The sequence below is a fragment of the Mycetomoellerius zeteki genome, unplaced genomic scaffold, assembly GCF_001594055.1.
Source record: "Mycetomoellerius zeteki isolate Tzet28-1 unplaced genomic scaffold, Tzet1.0 scaffold124, whole genome shotgun sequence".
In the NCBI taxonomy this organism is placed as follows: domain Eukaryota; kingdom Metazoa; phylum Arthropoda; class Insecta; order Hymenoptera; family Formicidae; genus Mycetomoellerius; species Mycetomoellerius zeteki.
The window spans coordinates 1-16887 of NW_017256169.1; the positions used below are offsets into that span (position 1 = coordinate 1).

Here is a 16887-nt window from a genome sequence, read left to right on the forward strand (position 1 = left end):
AGTAATCAGTTTTTTAAATGGAATTTTATGATTTTTTATACAATATAATATAAAAAGTAAACTATTAATTTTTTTCCGTTATCTTGACCTTGATACTTTTATACGTAAAACAATTAAAGGAATCATTATGTACAAAAATCATAATTCCATTTAAAAAAATGGCAATAATTTTTATGTGATCTTTGAAGAATCGAGTTCTTTGAAAATTGATTTTATCATATTTGTCTCCCTTCAGAGTATACAATGACATTTGTCAAAAATTTTTTCCGTACTTCTTATATTTTTTTAGGTATTTCAATAGGAAAATTAAACCAAGACATCCTATATATACAGATATTAAAATGATTAATAAACAGTTGAAAGCGTATCGCGCGTATCAACAATTCCTTCAAAATCTGCTCACTCTCTGTGGTTGTTGGTACATGCCCAGCAAATACACCTATTATTGGTCAATTTGTGTATTTTTGGCGATGATTATATATACATTAGTAGGCTTGCATATGTGTTATATCCTCAGACATAACTTGAAAGTTATCATGAAATTCGTTGGCATATCAATATCTGGATTTGGCGCCATTCTCAAGGTACGATCTAAAAGAAAATATTATATTTTATTACATAATAAGAAAATAAAATCAGAACAATATTATGTGATTGAAGATTGGAGCGTTCGTGGAGCGAAAATTAAATGTAAGCTCACATTGAAATAACAGATAATTGACGATTACACATATATACATGTGACCGAAAAATAATATTTTACATATATACAATAAAATTATGTATAGTAAAAAATAAATAAATCAATAAATTTATTTATTTATATATTAACCTCCTGAGGACCGGCAAGTTTTTGAACGACTTTTACAGTTTTAAATTTAGAATTTTTTTGAGACTACGTCATTGCACCGATTTACGTAAAAGATAGCGTCACTCCAGAACGTATGTATTACTACATATTAAATAAATGTTACTTTTAATAATCGTATAATATTATCAGGAATGGACATATAATCTTCCATTAATATTTCGAGAATTTCATGTAATATTATATAATTTTAATAAAATATTCTTAAAATGTTACATTTAATACTCTAAGAATATGTCTAAAATATTACTTCATATTAAATAATATTATGCGCTTATAGGATTGTTATTTACTTTTTGACACTCTGAAATATGTTACTACATATTTCGTTTGATATAATAAAATGAACAGGAATTAAAAAATACATTATGTACGAAAAATTTTGGTGGGTTATAGTGAATTATACTTTCATGAAAAAATTATTTACGCCAAATATACAAACATGAAACAGCATAGAAAGTTTGTGTCTATTGTGTACAGTGCGACTGCTGAAAATCGATCGTTTGTAACGATCTTCTATAACAAACTATAATAAGGGGCTTCGACAGGCTCAAGCAGGCTAATTATATTCTCTCCCTCCCTCCCTCTTCTCCTTCATAATAGGCAGGAAGTTTCGATATCAATTATTATTTGTATGAGATACTGAAGTACTGCAAAAAATAAAAATTCCACAAAATTCATTTAAGTCGTCAAAAACCGATATATCGGCTTCTGGTCCTGTAGAGGTTAATGTGAAGATACATGTATAAAATGATTAATTTAATATAATATAGTATAATACAATACATATATTCATGCATTAAACTTCATAGAATCAAACACAGATTGCAAAATTACATTTTTCGACTAATTTAAAAAATAAATTCTTCTTTACATTTTTTATTTTTACGTACATATATGTTAACATTCCTTAAAAAATATATTTATGTAAAATCGAACAAAATAAAAATTTGCAACAGAAATAATTTGTAAAAAAGAAAAATATTTAGCTAGTGCATTGATCTTTTTATAAACACTATTTCAATAAATATTATTCTTGCATCTCTGGTTTTTTAAGGTGGTAAGCTTCATGATAAATCGTGATTCTCTGATAAATTATCATCGGACGCTGAATAATCTTTTCGAGGAAGAGCTTAAGCAAAATGAAAAAATCCAGACGATACTATTTTCGTCCCTACGCACGATATATACCCTGGCATATACATATTTCGCCATTCTGGTAGGAATAATATTCGCATTTTTTGCATCTCCGTATATCGTTGTAATCCGCAATCTTTTCTACTTTCATTCATCCACGAACTATACCCTGCCGCTTAGCAGGGGACTGGGATGGTTCTGGACCATTCCCCACAATTGTTTATATCATCTACATCTATTCTACGAGACAGGCTTGACAATACTCAGCACCATGACGACGTGCAGTGTCGACAGTGCTTTTGGCTTTTATGTTTATCAGCTTAGCTCAATAATACGGGCCATGACCTTCGCTCTCACGAATCCTCTGTCCACCGAGAAGTTCTCGGATATCCTGAGAACATGCGTGGTGAAACATCAGAAGCTACTGCAATGTCGCAATACGTTAGAGCACGTCTATGGACCCATTGTCTTTTGGCATATTGTCACCAATGCCGTGCTTCTTTGCGCGTTGATGTACGACCTAATATCAGTATGTATAAAACACATTATTGTAAAATGTTATGAGATGTTTGATTTTATGGTGCTTAGTCTAGTGTGTGCTGTGTGCAGTCGTAATCTGTCACAAAATATAGAATCAAAGACTGCATTGCGTTAGTAAATTTTCTATTCTGCTAATGGTATTGCGTTATACAAATATTCACTGACATACATAGTATTAATCGTAAATGTTTACAATAGTTACCGAAGTTTAATTTTTACAACGTGTCCTCGTCTCTAATATATGCTGTAATAAAACTACTTCAAACATTTATATACGCATGGCATGGCACTTTTCTCACAAATGCGGTAAGTTTTTATAATCTGATAAAATGATTATTATATAACATAAAATTGTCTATTTTGAATACATATATTTAGGGCGAGGATTTTCGTAAAGGAATATATTTTGGCAAATGGCCTAATTCTAGTCTCGATCGTCATGTGAGAACAAATGTTATTCTAATAATGATGCAAAAACCAATGACTGTAAACGCATTTTTTTCTCCCGTCAATGTAATGATGTTTACCAATGTAAGTATTTCAATTATAATATAGTTCAATCGAAAAAAGCATCAGAACTGACTATAAGTCATTTCCTACAGAGAGGTTTTTAGATGCTGTGAATACAAATCTGGTTTTCAAATTGCTCCATTATCTCTTAATAATTTTCTCTGATATTTTCTAAATTCATTTATTTTTACGTAACGTATTTGTATACAAAGTTTCATTAAAATCAGAATTTGACACTTCGCGAGGTTCCCTTGTAAGCGAAAATTTACGACTTTTCAGTCACTTTTAGTTTTATTCTTTATATTATTTTAAAGTAGCATCGATATCTTATTTTTGCAAAAATAAAGATTCAAAACTTGGGAAAATACAAATTCCAAAAAATTTGAATTTAATAATTGAGCAAAGAAATTAAAATTATTTTAAAATATATATGATTTACATATTATAAAATTTAGCCAAAATGAATAATGAAATAAAGAATTACAAGATTTTAAGTGCCGTTCCAATTATATCAGAGAGAAGAAAGAGTTGGAAGATTATTTTATATGTGAAGTTAATTTTTCCAAATTATTAACAATTTTATTTTTTGCAAGGCTTAGAAAAGTTTCTATATTGGCTATTAACATTTACGATTATATAATTTTTGCATTAATCTAATTCTATTTATTTCGCTTTTATTAATAGTCCGTGAACGCTACAATGTCCTATTTTTTCCTGTTGCAATCTATCGAATAAACGGATAGAGATGGACGCTACGTATGTTTTATAACCGGCGGCAAATTCATAAAATCTTCACGTTATCATTGTGTTACTTTTATTAAATTATATTGTGTAATATAATTTACAGAAATGCAATTAATGTAATCATAGGCGCCGACTTGCGAAAAATATTGCGGGGCACCGAGAAATATTAGGGAGAAATACAACAATATCCATTTTTTTGCGGTGCTACTGATAGAAATAAATCGCTGAAATAAATGAAATTTATCAAATTAGTGAAAATTTTAACGATTTATTTCCATCAAGAGCATCGCAAAAAAATGGATAACGTTGTGTAGTTGACATTCACTTCTTCAGAAGACTATTGTAGTGCACAAGGTATTTTGTGGTTACAGGAAAAAGACACTCATGTCCTCTCTCAGATTTCTCTCTGGTACGTGTATATGTGCAGGTACACTAGGGGTTCCTTCTAGGGGCATTTTCGGATTCCCACCTGAGTGCTCCCCGGGTGTCATATCATCCTTGTTGTTTAACAAATGTTATACAAGGATGAAATGACATCCGAGGAGCACTCTAATGGAAATCAAAATACGCCTCAACAAGCGACTCACAATCAGTACAACACAATAATCATCTCATCCTTGTTTAACATTGACGAACAACAAGAATGTAATGATACACTATGACAGCAGACGACGTGCCAGCGCGAGCATCACCACTTTTAATTTCCCGCGTCAACATTATATATAACATATGTCATGTGGCCGATGTTTTCTCACAGTTTTGATCGCAGAAATTATTTGCAATTGTTAAAACACCGTTTGTTAAAAAACCAAAAGATAAAAATTATTGAGGGGGCATTGCTCCTTCAATAAAATTTTTGGAGGGGCAAAAAGTGGTCTACCTTCCCGTAGTCGGCGCCTATGAATGTAATCTATTAAGATTTGTTACATTATTACACGATTAATGCTTAATCTATATTTAAACAATAGCATACTATAACTTTAGATCTTGTCTGTTTCATCTTTGCACTCTTCTCGAATGACAATTGATGTGCAAGATAAGAGCAAGTAAGCTTTTAGAATTCAGAAAGTTAAAAAAAATTCAATTATTCATTTGTTTAATAAGATTGTAAATTCGCATAATGATTTAATAAAATGTAAAAAGCAATGTATCAAAATTACATACAGTATACCCAGACAGCACACAATATTTATAAAATATTTATAAATATTTATGAGGCTTATTTTAAATATTTTGTAAATATTTTTGTGGTTACACAAAATGGATTATTTCAAATCATAAACATTTGTTCAGATCATAAACATTTATTATAAATATTATGAAATATTTATTGTAAATCTTGTAGTAAATACTATGGAAATACTTAATAAGACATTATAATTCAAATAAAAAATGCTTACTAGAAATATTTATTTATACTTATCATTTCTTTTACAATCTCCAGTTATCAATTGAATATTGTTTAAATAATTCTCAAACTAACGATTGATTTAATTATATTGAATTGGACGCATATTATTAGAGTTGTGTAACTTCATTTATAAATTATTTTAACACTTTTAAATGTTATATTTAAAATTCATGTTTGTCTTAACTGTTATATATGACGGATTTTGATAATCAATTAAAAGTCGCGACCTCATTTATCTTAAAGCTGGAAACACAATAGACACAGGCAATAGGCACAGGCAACAGGGAATAACGAACTGTCCAATCAAAGGGTATAAGTTCGATATTATATCCCAGAGCTCTGATTGAACGGCTCGTTATTCCCTGTTGCCTGTACCCATTGTGTTTCCAGCTTTACTCTTATTATAAGAACACTACAATAATGCGGAAGTCTCGATCACGATCGGAATGGTCAATTTTGAAGCCGTTGAATCTTCCCGCTCGAATCGCGAGTCCGATTCTGCGCGTTCCGGCCGAGCGGAACGTTCAGGAACACGGAGCGCGCCCCCCGGCGATTTACAGTCATAAACTGCGGTGTCGCGTCGATTCTCGCGTATAAAGTATATACTATATACTTATCGCGGGAGCATGGTTTTATTATGATTTTTGAGCGCCAGGTGGCCGCGTTTTTGTTGTCGATTTACTGTCGACGGCGCGGGGCGGCGCGGCTCCCTCAGCGCCATTACATCGATAAATGTCATCGCAACGGCCAACAACGTAAAGTGCCGCCGAGAATTGCTGAGAATTATCCACCTGGTCCTTGCACCGCTTACCACCCGCGTAAGAAGAAGAGCAGGTGGAGAGTGGAGGAAGGATCGCGTGGGATCGCGCGACGCCTATTCCAGACACGGACACGACGCGTCCCGGTCGCACGACTGCGACGATGTCGACCAAGCGAAAAACCGCGAGCGGCAAGGCGAAGAATCGTCCCAAGTCGCGCAAAGTAGAATACGACGAGGAAGATATTTCCAGCGAGCACGACTCGGAAGTCGACGATGCTGAAGCCGGCTCTAACGCCGATGGCGAGGACGCCGCAGCCGAGGATGCGCTCGCGGACGTTTCGAACATGCCTGAATTACCGGCCCCAGAGGTGATGCCTTCGTATCACTTCCCCCCCGCACCCGCGCGGACGACGCGCCCGTCCCTCAACGCGACGCGAACGGCCTATTCGTTCGAAACAAATAAGAGCAGATTGTTTCGTATTAACAATCGCTATTATCTTACTTTCCGATATCGGAATATGAATATTTAAACAAATGAATATATCGAAGTAAATATCGAAGTGCATTGTTAACATTTAAATTGCTTTTCAATTATCGCGATCGGTGGTTGTCTACTTTTTATATTCACTCTGTAAACTTTGTTAAATGTTATAGATTTGTCAAACTGGAAAGAAAAAATTAATCCTTTGATCAGTATTTTGTTGTGCTACTTCTGATTAAATTTCATATATGTGTAAAAGGACTATGCCCAGTTTGAGCTCCGGCTGAACAGCATTGAGACTTGGCTAGGATTGTAGAGCATCAAAAAAGGATTAAAAAGTTCCATATGTACAACTTTGTAAAATAAGTCCCTTGAGTGCTACAGCTGTTCAAAGTTCGCTATTATGACCATGTATTGTGTACCACATAGGACTGGTTTTATTCGATTTCTCCAGTATCTGGAATATGTCCAATCTTGACGAAGACAACTAAAACCTTTTTTGGACCCCAAATGAATAGTTATAAGTGATATATATTAATCGATGAAGAGGGGAGAGAGGCACTCAAAGTATGAAACAAAAGGTTTTAATTGCCTAATTGAAATGTGGCTAATATATGTGTGTTCTAGGAGCGTTTAGGAAACCTCTCCTATAAAGTTAGTCTTATAGAATTTTTGATTCTCTTTTGATACCTTAAAATTTTAGGCATGTCTCAAAGTTGTTCATCCGGGGGGCCCAAATTCCCCTATAAAATTGGACATAGTCCTTTATATTGAACTTTATAGAAATGTATTGAATGAAGCACATTGGATGCAAGAAGAGTAATTATAAGTCTGTCTTATCTGAACAGTTTATCTTCTTGCACAGTTTATCTTTCTTCCTTTTCTCTCCATATTAGAGAAAAGAAAAAAAATACGAATTGTGTAAGAAGTTCAGCTAAAAAGAACAAGCTTCATGAAATCTGTTTCATATTGTAGGGTGGATGGGGCAAGCCTGGAACATTGCTCATGTGTGGCCTTACTAATTGGGAAATGGCTGGTCGCAAGGCACCGCCTAAAGGAGTAAAAGCAAATGTAGGACGTAGCCTGTGGACACCGCATACTTTTAAGAATTTGAATGACGCAAAAGTACGACTAATCGCGTCCGGTCCTGCTGCATCCCACAGCATTATCGTCACTGAGGATAATAGATGTTTGGCTTTTGGTAGAAACGATAAAGGTAAGCGATATGTGCCTCTATACACGATAATTATGATATAAATGTATATCGCATTGTTATTTCCTTTTTCCTCGTTGAAATATGCATTCCCAAAGCCTATTATTCATCGATGATTCAAGGACTATTATTCATCTTGGACTTCAATCACAAACTTGCAATCAATCTCTTGTAAAATCAAAGACTGTACACGAGACTAGGGCCAGGGTCAAATTCAGAATCCACTGATGAGTCAACCTCTTTCATTCAAAGTCACTTGATGTCACAGTTACGATTTTATTTACTATTGAAGATTAACACTTGCAAGTCTATATAGATTTTACACTGGCACAAGATGAGTCTCGATAGAACTTTATATTCAGAAACGTCCTAGAAACGTTAAAGTTTGACCAGTAAATAATATGACCAATATATAATAGCATCTGATTGTATTTAAATTTGTATATATTACATCGCTGGTTTTATTCTATCGATAGTATTGCTGAGACCGAACAATTTGCATAGGTCAATTGGGTGTCGGAGACACAAAGCGTCGCGATGAGCCCACCGAGGTCGAAGCTTTAAAAGGACACACGGTTATAGGAGCATCATGCGGTCGTAACCATACCTTATTTTTAACCAGCCGTGGGATGGTTTTTGCCGCTGGCGACAATAAACTGGGCCAATGTGGGATCGGGAAGAACGATCCCTGTATCGTAACTGCCACCAAAGTAAAGTATTCCGGACCGCCGATAGTGAAAGTAGGATGCGGCGCAGAGTTCTCGATGATTCTGGATATCAAGGGCGGTCTGCACTCGTTCGGATGTCCAGAGTATGGCGCCCTGGGTCACAACACTGACGGCAAATATTTCGTCACGAATACAAAAATGGCATTTCATTATGAGAAAGCACCTAAGCGAATCGTTTTATACGTCGAAAGGGGTAAGGATGGCCACGCGGTACCGTTGGATCGCGTTGAGATTACCGATTTCAGCTGCGGTCACTATCACACGGTCGCAATTGACAGCAAGAACCGTGCGTTTTCCTGGGGATTCGGTGGGATTGGCCGTCTGGGTCACAACGAGCAACGCGACGAGTTGGTACCGCGTCTAATCAAATTTCTGGAGCCACCCAGTCGCGGTGTCCGTGCGGTGTACTGCGGCAGCACGTATAGCATCGCGATCAACGTACATGGCTCCGCCCTGATGTTTGGCCAGACTAAGCGTACCGGCGAGGCCAACATGTATCCCAAGCCTATCCAAGATCTATCCGGTTGGGAGATTCGATGCGTTGGTTGTTCACAGACGAGTGTAGTAGTTGCGGCCGACGACTCCGTTATTGCCTGGGGCGCCAGTCCTACGTTTGGAGAATTGGTAAGATATTTTTTAAGGCTACATTTAGAATATCTCAATTTTCTTCTTTGATAGAGCTACAATTTAAATCAAACCTTGCCATCCATATAAAAGCACTGCAATCCTACATGGATCTTATCTTCTTCATTAATTTTGTTATAATTTGTAATACTTGTGAGAAGAGGTTGCTTATCCAACCTCCATTTTAAACCAGATTTATTTTAAATTTAAAAACTTTATTTATATATATATATATATTTATTTATTATTATTTGGAAGTTTCTGACCTCTGAGGGACGTCGCAATATTGTAATTAGTTCATCCCTTTGAAAAGTTTTTTCATGTCTATACTGTTTTTATCAGTAGAATATGTTCTTAATATGTATTAGTATAAATCATATACAAGATAGCAATTCCAAGAATCAAAATTAGATCGTTTGCTTGATAAGAAACTGCTCTGACATCCAATTTTTCAGTATGCAAAAACCATAGAGTCACACAAATCACATTAATTAAATGATTTCCAAGATGTAATTTTTCTCCTAGGGTTTTGGTGAAATGCGAAAGTCGTCGACGACTCCGATGGAGGTAAAAGCCTTGGAAGGTTTATACATTACTGCTGTTACATGTGGTCTATCTCACACGCTTATGATCTGCCGAGATGATACTGAAGAGGAAAGGGCCAAGATTAATAAGCTCCAAGTTTATTCTGTTTAAAGTATTTTCGAGTGCGTAAACGAGTCTCTATTGAGTCACTCTACAGATGATCGAATCGGAAGGAAAATTCTCGTTCCTTCAACGAGTCACAGCTACGTTTTGATGAATTTTATAACAAGATATCCGAGACCGATGACAGTAGATCGCCATGAAACGTCCAGAAAAGATATATGTAGGATTAGATATTACTCTATATATATATATATATATATATATACAATATATATATATATATACTTTGTACTTCCAGTTTTTACTTAACGCGCGAAAAGTCGATCTGTGTAACATTTTGAAACTCATTCTGTTAGCAGCTCAGGATAATAGACCAAACAAGATAGATACAAAAATATATTTTGATACGTTGCTATTTTATTAAAGTTTGCCGTAATTTTCATCGGAATGGAGATAGCTATTCATATGAAGAAGTTGAACTGGAAAGTGAATTCGTAGAACTCAACAGTAACTGCCTTTATTTTTATCGCTTTCTTAATAAATTTATCTATTCAAATAGTTTATATAATTGATTCATCACAGTAGTACCTGAATCATTACATCTGCAGGAATCGTTTTTTACAATGCAAATACAGGGATAATCCCTGAATAGGATTAACGTGAGTAAGCCATCATTCAACTAGGTAATATTTTAACGGTTGTATGTGAATTAAATTTTGGTATGTTTTATTAACTTCATAGGAAGATAATTTAATTTTTTTTTTAATGTAAAATGTCACGTACATTGAAAGTATATATATTTAATTTTATTTTTAATAATTTTTACGTATAATTTATGTAAAATTAATGAATATTATATATTTTAAAGTGATAAAAAAGAGCTGTGGAAGTCGTAAATTTTTTTCATTGCTAGATTAGAGAGAGAATCCCAAATTTACAGGCGACTGACTATACGTATTTCGCATTTTAAGGTTTTTCTTTCAAAATAAATCATATAACACGTCTCTCTCATATATGTGTTGTACGAGATTACTATCATAGATGCATTAAAAACGTTTGGTCGAGACACACAATAAAATAGAATAAATCAGAAAATGCGTTTAGTATTTCATATATATTAATGAATTTACAATTCTGATCACTGCCAGAATGTATTACGAACATCTTTCATTGTGATGTCAGACATTCATTCCATTCCGTTCCATGTAATACTCTCGTGTAATTTTTGCACTGAAATATTCTTCTGATAAACTTGCGATTAATGTACAAGTCCAAATATGAAATAAACGAATTTTTTAAGAAATTTTTTCCATCGAAAACCTTTATCCTATTAGCAGCTTTTAAGAGAGAAAATGTTCGTTTTAATTTTTGCAACATTTTATTCTTTCATCATTGAATGTATCGCTTCTTCTTGCAAATTTAATTTTTGTTTGCTGCAAAAGCTGATCATATATCGGCATTCTTGTACATTTCCAATAACATTTTTTAATGCGATACAATTTCTGTTGTTCTGAACGTATGATATAAGCAATATCTTTCACAACAGCTTTATTTGAGCATCTAATAGCGTTTTCTCCTTCACGTTTATGTTCTTGCTACTTGACAAAATTATATATTTTATAAACTATATAAATTAAAAATGATACTTTCTATATTAACCAATTTTATTTCAATTTTGCTTATGTATTAAATGTTATCTATTACTAAAAAAATACTAAATGTATGTTTTTACCATAAGCTTTTGATCCAGAATCATACTAGAAGCGATAACTTGTTGAAAATCATGTACTTCCTCTTGTGAGACATTTCCATACTTCCAACGTAGCAATTGGTAGGCTATATAATGTATGGGATCTGATGAACAATATCTCAAAGCTCTGCTTATCGCCCATGATAGTGGTACCAACACATTTTGTCTATATATACATTTATATACGTATTATACAATTTATTATATTATACTTTTTCATGCAAATTTATTAATATAATTGTAAAAGCTATAAAATACTTCAAATAATCATTTCTTGTCAGAGTTTTACTGGCTTGTTCTTTCGGCAATAAATTCAAATGACGAGGGCACAAGGTAGGATTACACTGCATGCTTGCGACAAAAATATTTGAAAAAATCATTTCATCTAAACTATAAGAACAAGATGTCTTCGATGAAATATCAGAGATTTTTCTTTCCAGAAAAGTAGAGTATGATTCTAATATCGTTAAATTGCAGTCACATAATATTTCCTGTTAATTATTTCAATTTCAAAATAGATTATTCATTTTTCTATATGCGCTTTATCTAATATTCCTTGAAATTAATTATAAGACACCTCGGTTACTTCCAAAGCTTCTTTTTTCTTATATTCATTGTATCCAAGATCAATTAGAATATCTTCTATCTCATCATCGATACCATTCTCTTCTACATAATTACAAGTATCTTCATCGATCCCAAGCTTTCTCAGAAAACGGATTGTTGTTGGTGAAATCGGTTTAACTTTCCCCTGCCAATTTAAAATTCCTGGAACATCAATGCCACTCGATAAAAGCCGATACAATATACTTTCATCTTGAGACACCAGTCCACATGTAACAATAGTCCAACATTGATCTTCAGTTAATCCAGTAGCAGCCAGATTCCAAATTAATTTATCGTCAAGTTTCTTCGTCCATGTATCTGAGTTTATTTCTGTTCCAAAATCTTCGAAATATTTCAGTTCCTCAGAAGTAAGTCTGAGGAGACCATATTTCATTGCCTTCACAATATTTTGTGAAGACATGCCTAAAATTTACTATTCAATGTAATAGAACGATAAATAATGAAATGCATAGAAATTCCCATGAGAAAATCTTGATACCTTTTTCTTCTAATTTCAGTAAAATACATTCATTATACATTCCACTGTGGATAATAAAATGTAATAATTTATCGCATCGCGCATCAGTACACGTGGATAAGGATTTAATATTGTTACGTCGCACAAGTTTGTCCTTTAGCAAATTGAGTAACCTATCGTTACTCCATCCACCGTAAATAAACATTCCTTTATTTGTCAATTTTATATATAACTTTGTCTCACATAACGCCTGTTCTCCTGTTATATTTTGCATATCTGACATTTTCAAATAAATTATACAAATTAAGAAAGTACCTAAGTGCTAAATCATTTTATGGAGACATTATAAATGTCAAAATGCAAGCTAATTATTTTGGCAATTGTTATGGATTGATTATCGTTCATCATGATCGTTCATCGCGCGCGCGCGTGCATGTGTGTGTGTGACATCTTTTTTAATATTAAAATAATAATATTACATATACAGAAAAAATGTTTTCTTTATTTACACAAATAAATAAATTATAATATATAATTTATATAGAGCTTCTCAGAAATTCGTAATCTTTCGCGGAATGCACTGTACGGATTCTATTTGGTAAAGAAGTAACTTTTTCCTCTAACAAAATTAGATTTAAGTAGTTTTTAATAACAACAATTTAAATCTCTAAATAAGCGCTCTAAATTGCGCTTATGAATCAGTGGTGATGCACGCTGAACGTATATATACTTTTACTTGGAAATATTTCATAATGACTGATGCATGATATTTAAATATCGCTATTACGATTTGTGGATAATAAAAAAAATGTTTTAACTGTGATATCATTGAAAGTAAAATAAATGTTTAAAAGATTTCTTAAAACCATAAATATTAAATATAGGTAAATGTTCAGTATAGCTCTCCCCCTTCGATTTTTCTGTAATTTTGTAAATTTATTCATTTTCATGCGTAGAATATATTCCGAGACGGAAAATCGTCGCTCAAGTTCATTTTCTTATTATTTAATTTCAAAGTTTTTTTGTGTCGGTAAGTTGAAAAATGATAATTTAATGACATTTTACAACTGCGCATGCTCATTAATGTTGTCATTTATGAATTAATAATATCAGTTCAGGGTATATCAATCATGAAACTTTATCCCTAGAAAAAATTTTTCACTTTTTACTTTTCATCCTATAAAAAAAGTTTCATGATTGATACCCTGTTATAAATTAAATATAAAATGAGATTCAGTCGAACAACTTAATAATAGTAAAAAAAAACAACTTAATATTAGAAAATTCATATTTTTAATTAATTAAAGCAGAGAATATGCCAATATACAATTTGCATCACAAACTATCCTCTGTTACAATTTAAATTGGTTTGCGATTCAAAATGTATGTTTGCATATTCTCTGTCCTTTTAAATGCTGCTAAAAATTTGCCAAAGATATACGCAGGCTCAAAATAAGGCTCACGCCAGTCCACGCATCCAATCATTGACAGATGTAATACCTATTTTTTATTAAATAAATTGTATTCTAAATAGTGTTGATATTTAGGTATCATGTCTAGTTATTTTGAAATCTTTAGAGAAGAAGTAACATAACATATCCAGCACACACGCTATCTCTAATTCCGTAATTTAGAGCGCTTTAAATTTCGTTAACTTTAAATTACTCATTCAAACATTATTACTAGAATATAATTTTGTCAAAGGATGAAGTTGTTTCTTCCGACAAAGAATTACATTCTGTATATACGAATTCTGAGATACACTAAATATCATTATCATGTATACCATAATTATCAAAAGAACTAGGAAAGAACATGGGCAATAGGAATAATGCAGTGCGTTTATTTAAAAAATAAAGAAGTTTTATGCTTTATAGTCGTATTATTTACGCAACATCTTCCGCGTTTGACTCCTATTGCCCATGTTCTTTCCTAGTTCTTTTGATTTATAAGGAGTTTGATTTGTTATACGGACATGTATAATTATATTAAGATCTCTATATAAAATATATACTCACCACTTTCTCGGCGTGTATATATTTCCAATAAGAGATACATATTATGGAACCTACAAATTAGCACACACAATTGACAAAGTAATGAAACAACATCCTTAGATATATTTTTACATTATATTACATGTTTTTTAATTGTAACAATGATATGCGTCAAGCGCACGTATGTGTAAAATATAAAACGTCAAACACAATCGAAAAGACTATAAAAATGTTCGAATTCACTTGTACAAAAACGTGATCAGCACACACTGCTACCGACTAGGGTCCATACAAATGTCTTGAGTGTGTCTACGAGCATTTCTTTAGTATTTGTAAATTATATATTTACACGAACACAAAATTTTGCTCAACATCATAGATTTCTAAGCCAGATTCAACTTAGTCTCTAACGATAGTTTGTACGTTTAGATGTGTACTTAATATAGGCAAATATGTACAAGCCCATCTTCGGATAAGTTATCTTATCTTCGGATAAGTTTCGCACAAACTGAATATATAGCTTGTATGAAGTGGTGACCGATTAAGTTTGATCTTTTCCGAATTACACTCAATGTGCATCCCTCGAACTTTACTTTTCGCGTAATATTTTCAAACTTAACACATTGTATACACTATCGTTATCAGCACACATACTTTTCACAGACGATTACAGCAAACTGCAATAACAGCTTGAATACGTATCTTGCTGTTGATGATCGTTAGTCAATTGCATTCCTCTCTTTCCCATTCGATGCCTTGCACCACCTATATTACCGTTGTCATACAGTCGTGTAGAATAAGTATCCCAAAGACCAGGTGTTTGTATAATCTGTTACATGCACAATATCATATTTTACATAGCTTTATAAATAAGGGCAATTATTTAGAATCGCTTCCTCGCTTTAAAAAAATCTTAATAAAAATATACTCGTTCGTATTTACACAAAACAAAAGAATCTGACAGAAAAATGCAGCAGTTTCTCTCGTAAAACAACTTAAACTTTAGCTCTTAATAACTGTTTCGCAAAACAGACCACCGCGTTTTTCTGCTAGATTCTTTCGTTTTGAGAAAATATGCATCGAACAAGTATATTTTTATTAAGATTTGAGGTGATGAAGTTATTCCAAGTAATTACTTAAATAAGTAAAAATGTAATAAATAATAAATTGTAATGATAATCAGTTATAAATGATCCACCGGCATAGGGTGGGAAGAGGGGGACGAGACATGTATCTTTATGCATGCCATTGAGTTTTTTAATATCATGATTATCAGATCTTAACAAGGGTTTGAATTTTATAAAGTGTTTTTTTTATAAGTAGACTCTGCAATGCTCAATGTCACTGGCATTGTAATGAAATCTATTAAATCTTTTACATCATATGTACTAAACTTTGTGATTCTATAAAAACAGAACATTTTTAATTACTTAGTAATTGTAATCTTCACTGAGAAATGTATTATATAAAATTATAATAGTTGCTAGTGTAAATTCTGACGTACCTTTTGTACAAGTTCCTCAAAGCAACATTTTACGCCATCTGCCGTTTTTGCGCTACTCTCAATGTATAGAGTCTGATGCCTTCTAGCAAATTGTAGACCTTCTTCGGTGCTCACCTCTCTATTTGACAGATCTATTTTATTGCCTACTACCATCTTGATGATATCCGTTTTATTACAGTATGTATTCAATTCATTGAGCCATGTCTCCAATTTCACGAAGGTATTTCGATCTGTAACATCATACATTAGGATAGCACCTTGGCCGTCTCTGTAATAACTCGGTGTTAATGTGCGAAATCGTTCCTGGCCAGCGGTGTCCTGTAAATAGCGCGCTTTAACAAATCCATAATATACTGCATAGATTAAATTATTCTCCCGTCACAAAAATAAAATCGCGATTACAAACCCAAATAGCAAGTTTCACTACGTTGCCGTCGATGGTAACCTGCTTTGTCTTGTAGTCCATCCCGACTGTGCTCTGCATGTTTTCGTAGAACTCATCCTCAGTGAACCTCAGGAGTATGCTGAAAATGACGTAGTACCGATTATAATTTCGATGCGAGAATGAATTGTACTTTGCAAATTACCTCGATTTCCCTACGTTGGATTCGCCTATCATAAGAATTTTCAGTATCGTCAAATAGTCTTCTTGATCCATAATAATCTACTGACCACAGCTGACCACTGCACTCACGATATCAAGTCGATATGTCAACCAGTTAATTAACGTTAACACTGAGAATAAACACCACTTCTTTCTTCGTAATGTCTCGAAGTTGCCTATGATCCCAATAATGTTGCCAACTTGCCAACTCATTGAGAGCCACTTCAACCAACTTCGATTATCTTTAGGCTAGAGACACTATAATAAGAGACTGGCATAGATGG

General features: G+C 33.2%; 4 protein-coding genes across 4 annotated transcripts; 2 read left to right on the forward strand and 2 right to left on the reverse strand.

Annotated features, from left to right (window-relative positions):
- The first annotated feature begins 470 nt into the window (after nucleotides 1-470).
- On the forward strand, nucleotides 471-3790 carry LOC108731315 (odorant receptor Or2). Its single transcript, XM_018461581.1, has 5 exons — nucleotides 471-584; nucleotides 1926-2534; nucleotides 2744-2851; nucleotides 2924-3076; nucleotides 3740-3790. Exons 1-5 carry the CDS (start codon nucleotides 471-473, stop codon nucleotides 3788-3790), a joined length of 1035 nt encoding a protein of 344 aa, XP_018317083.1.
- Nucleotides 3791-5876: 2086 nt separating this feature from the next.
- Nucleotides 5877-9869, forward strand: LOC108731305 (protein RCC2 homolog). Its single transcript, XM_018461563.1, has 4 exons — nucleotides 5877-6338; nucleotides 7427-7667; nucleotides 8169-9016; nucleotides 9542-9869. The coding sequence occupies exons 1-4, from the start codon at nucleotides 6132-6134 to the stop codon at nucleotides 9710-9712; spliced, it is 1467 nt and encodes a 488-aa protein (XP_018317065.1). The 5' UTR covers nucleotides 5877-6131; the 3' UTR covers nucleotides 9713-9869.
- Nucleotides 9870-11025: 1156 nt separating this feature from the next.
- On the reverse strand, nucleotides 11026-12914 carry LOC108731294 (uncharacterized). The gene is made up of 5 exons (XM_018461548.1): nucleotides 12520-12914; nucleotides 11992-12443; nucleotides 11673-11905; nucleotides 11397-11580; nucleotides 11026-11259 (listed from the first exon to the last, which is right to left on the reverse strand). Exons 1-5 carry the CDS (start codon nucleotides 12779-12781, stop codon nucleotides 11026-11028), a joined length of 1365 nt encoding a protein of 454 aa, XP_018317050.1. The 5' UTR covers nucleotides 12782-12914.
- Nucleotides 12915-14614: 1700 nt separating this feature from the next.
- LOC108731312 (RAS oncogene family member Rab18) lies at nucleotides 14615-16790 on the reverse strand. The gene is made up of 4 exons (XM_018461577.1): nucleotides 16587-16790; nucleotides 16406-16523; nucleotides 16000-16317; nucleotides 14615-15324 (listed from the first exon to the last, which is right to left on the reverse strand). The coding sequence occupies exons 1-4, from the start codon at nucleotides 16655-16657 to the stop codon at nucleotides 15163-15165; spliced, it is 669 nt and encodes a 222-aa protein (XP_018317079.1). The 5' UTR covers nucleotides 16658-16790; the 3' UTR covers nucleotides 14615-15162.
- Between the last annotated feature and the right edge of the window lie 97 nt (nucleotides 16791-16887).

Excerpts from the sequence above, each read along its gene's own strand:
- LOC108731294 (XM_018461548.1), bottom strand. The coding sequence starts at position 12,781 with ATGTCAGATATGCAAAATATAACAGGAGAACAGGCGTTATGTGAGACA. Across the intron at positions 12,444-12,519 it reads ACTGAAATTAGAAGAAAAAG|GCATGTCTTCACAAAATATT; the intron begins GTATCAAGATTT and ends AGTAAATTTTAG. Across the intron at positions 11,581-11,672 it reads ACAAGAAATGATTATTTGAA|ACAAAATGTGTTGGTACCAC; the intron begins GTATTTTATAGC and ends ATGTATATATAG.
- LOC108731312 (XM_018461577.1), bottom strand. The coding sequence starts at position 16,657 with ATGGATCAAGAAGACTATTTGACGATACTGAAAATTCTTATGATAGGC. Across the intron at positions 16,524-16,586 it reads TCCAACGTAGGGAAATCGAG|CATACTCCTGAGGTTCACTG; the intron begins GTAATTTGCAAA and ends CGTCATTTTCAG. Across the intron at positions 15,325-15,999 it reads TTGAGGAACTTGTACAAAAG|ATTATACAAACACCTGGTCT; the intron begins GTACGTCAGAAT and ends TGCATGTAACAG.
- LOC108731305 (XM_018461563.1), top strand. The coding sequence starts at position 6,132 with ATGTCGACCAAGCGAAAAACCGCGAGCGGCAAGGCGAAGAATCGTCCC. Across the intron at positions 7,668-8,168 it reads TTTTGGTAGAAACGATAAAG|GTCAATTGGGTGTCGGAGAC; the intron begins GTAAGCGATATG and ends CAATTTGCATAG. Across the intron at positions 9,017-9,541 it reads GTCCTACGTTTGGAGAATTG|GGTTTTGGTGAAATGCGAAA; the intron begins GTAAGATATTTT and ends TTTTTCTCCTAG.
- LOC108731315 (XM_018461581.1), top strand. The coding sequence starts at position 471 with ATGATTATATATACATTAGTAGGCTTGCATATGTGTTATATCCTCAGA. Across the intron at positions 2,535-2,743 it reads TGATGTACGACCTAATATCA|TTACCGAAGTTTAATTTTTA; the intron begins GTATGTATAAAA and ends TGTTTACAATAG. Across the intron at positions 2,852-2,923 it reads GCACTTTTCTCACAAATGCG|GGCGAGGATTTTCGTAAAGG; the intron begins GTAAGTTTTTAT and ends ACATATATTTAG.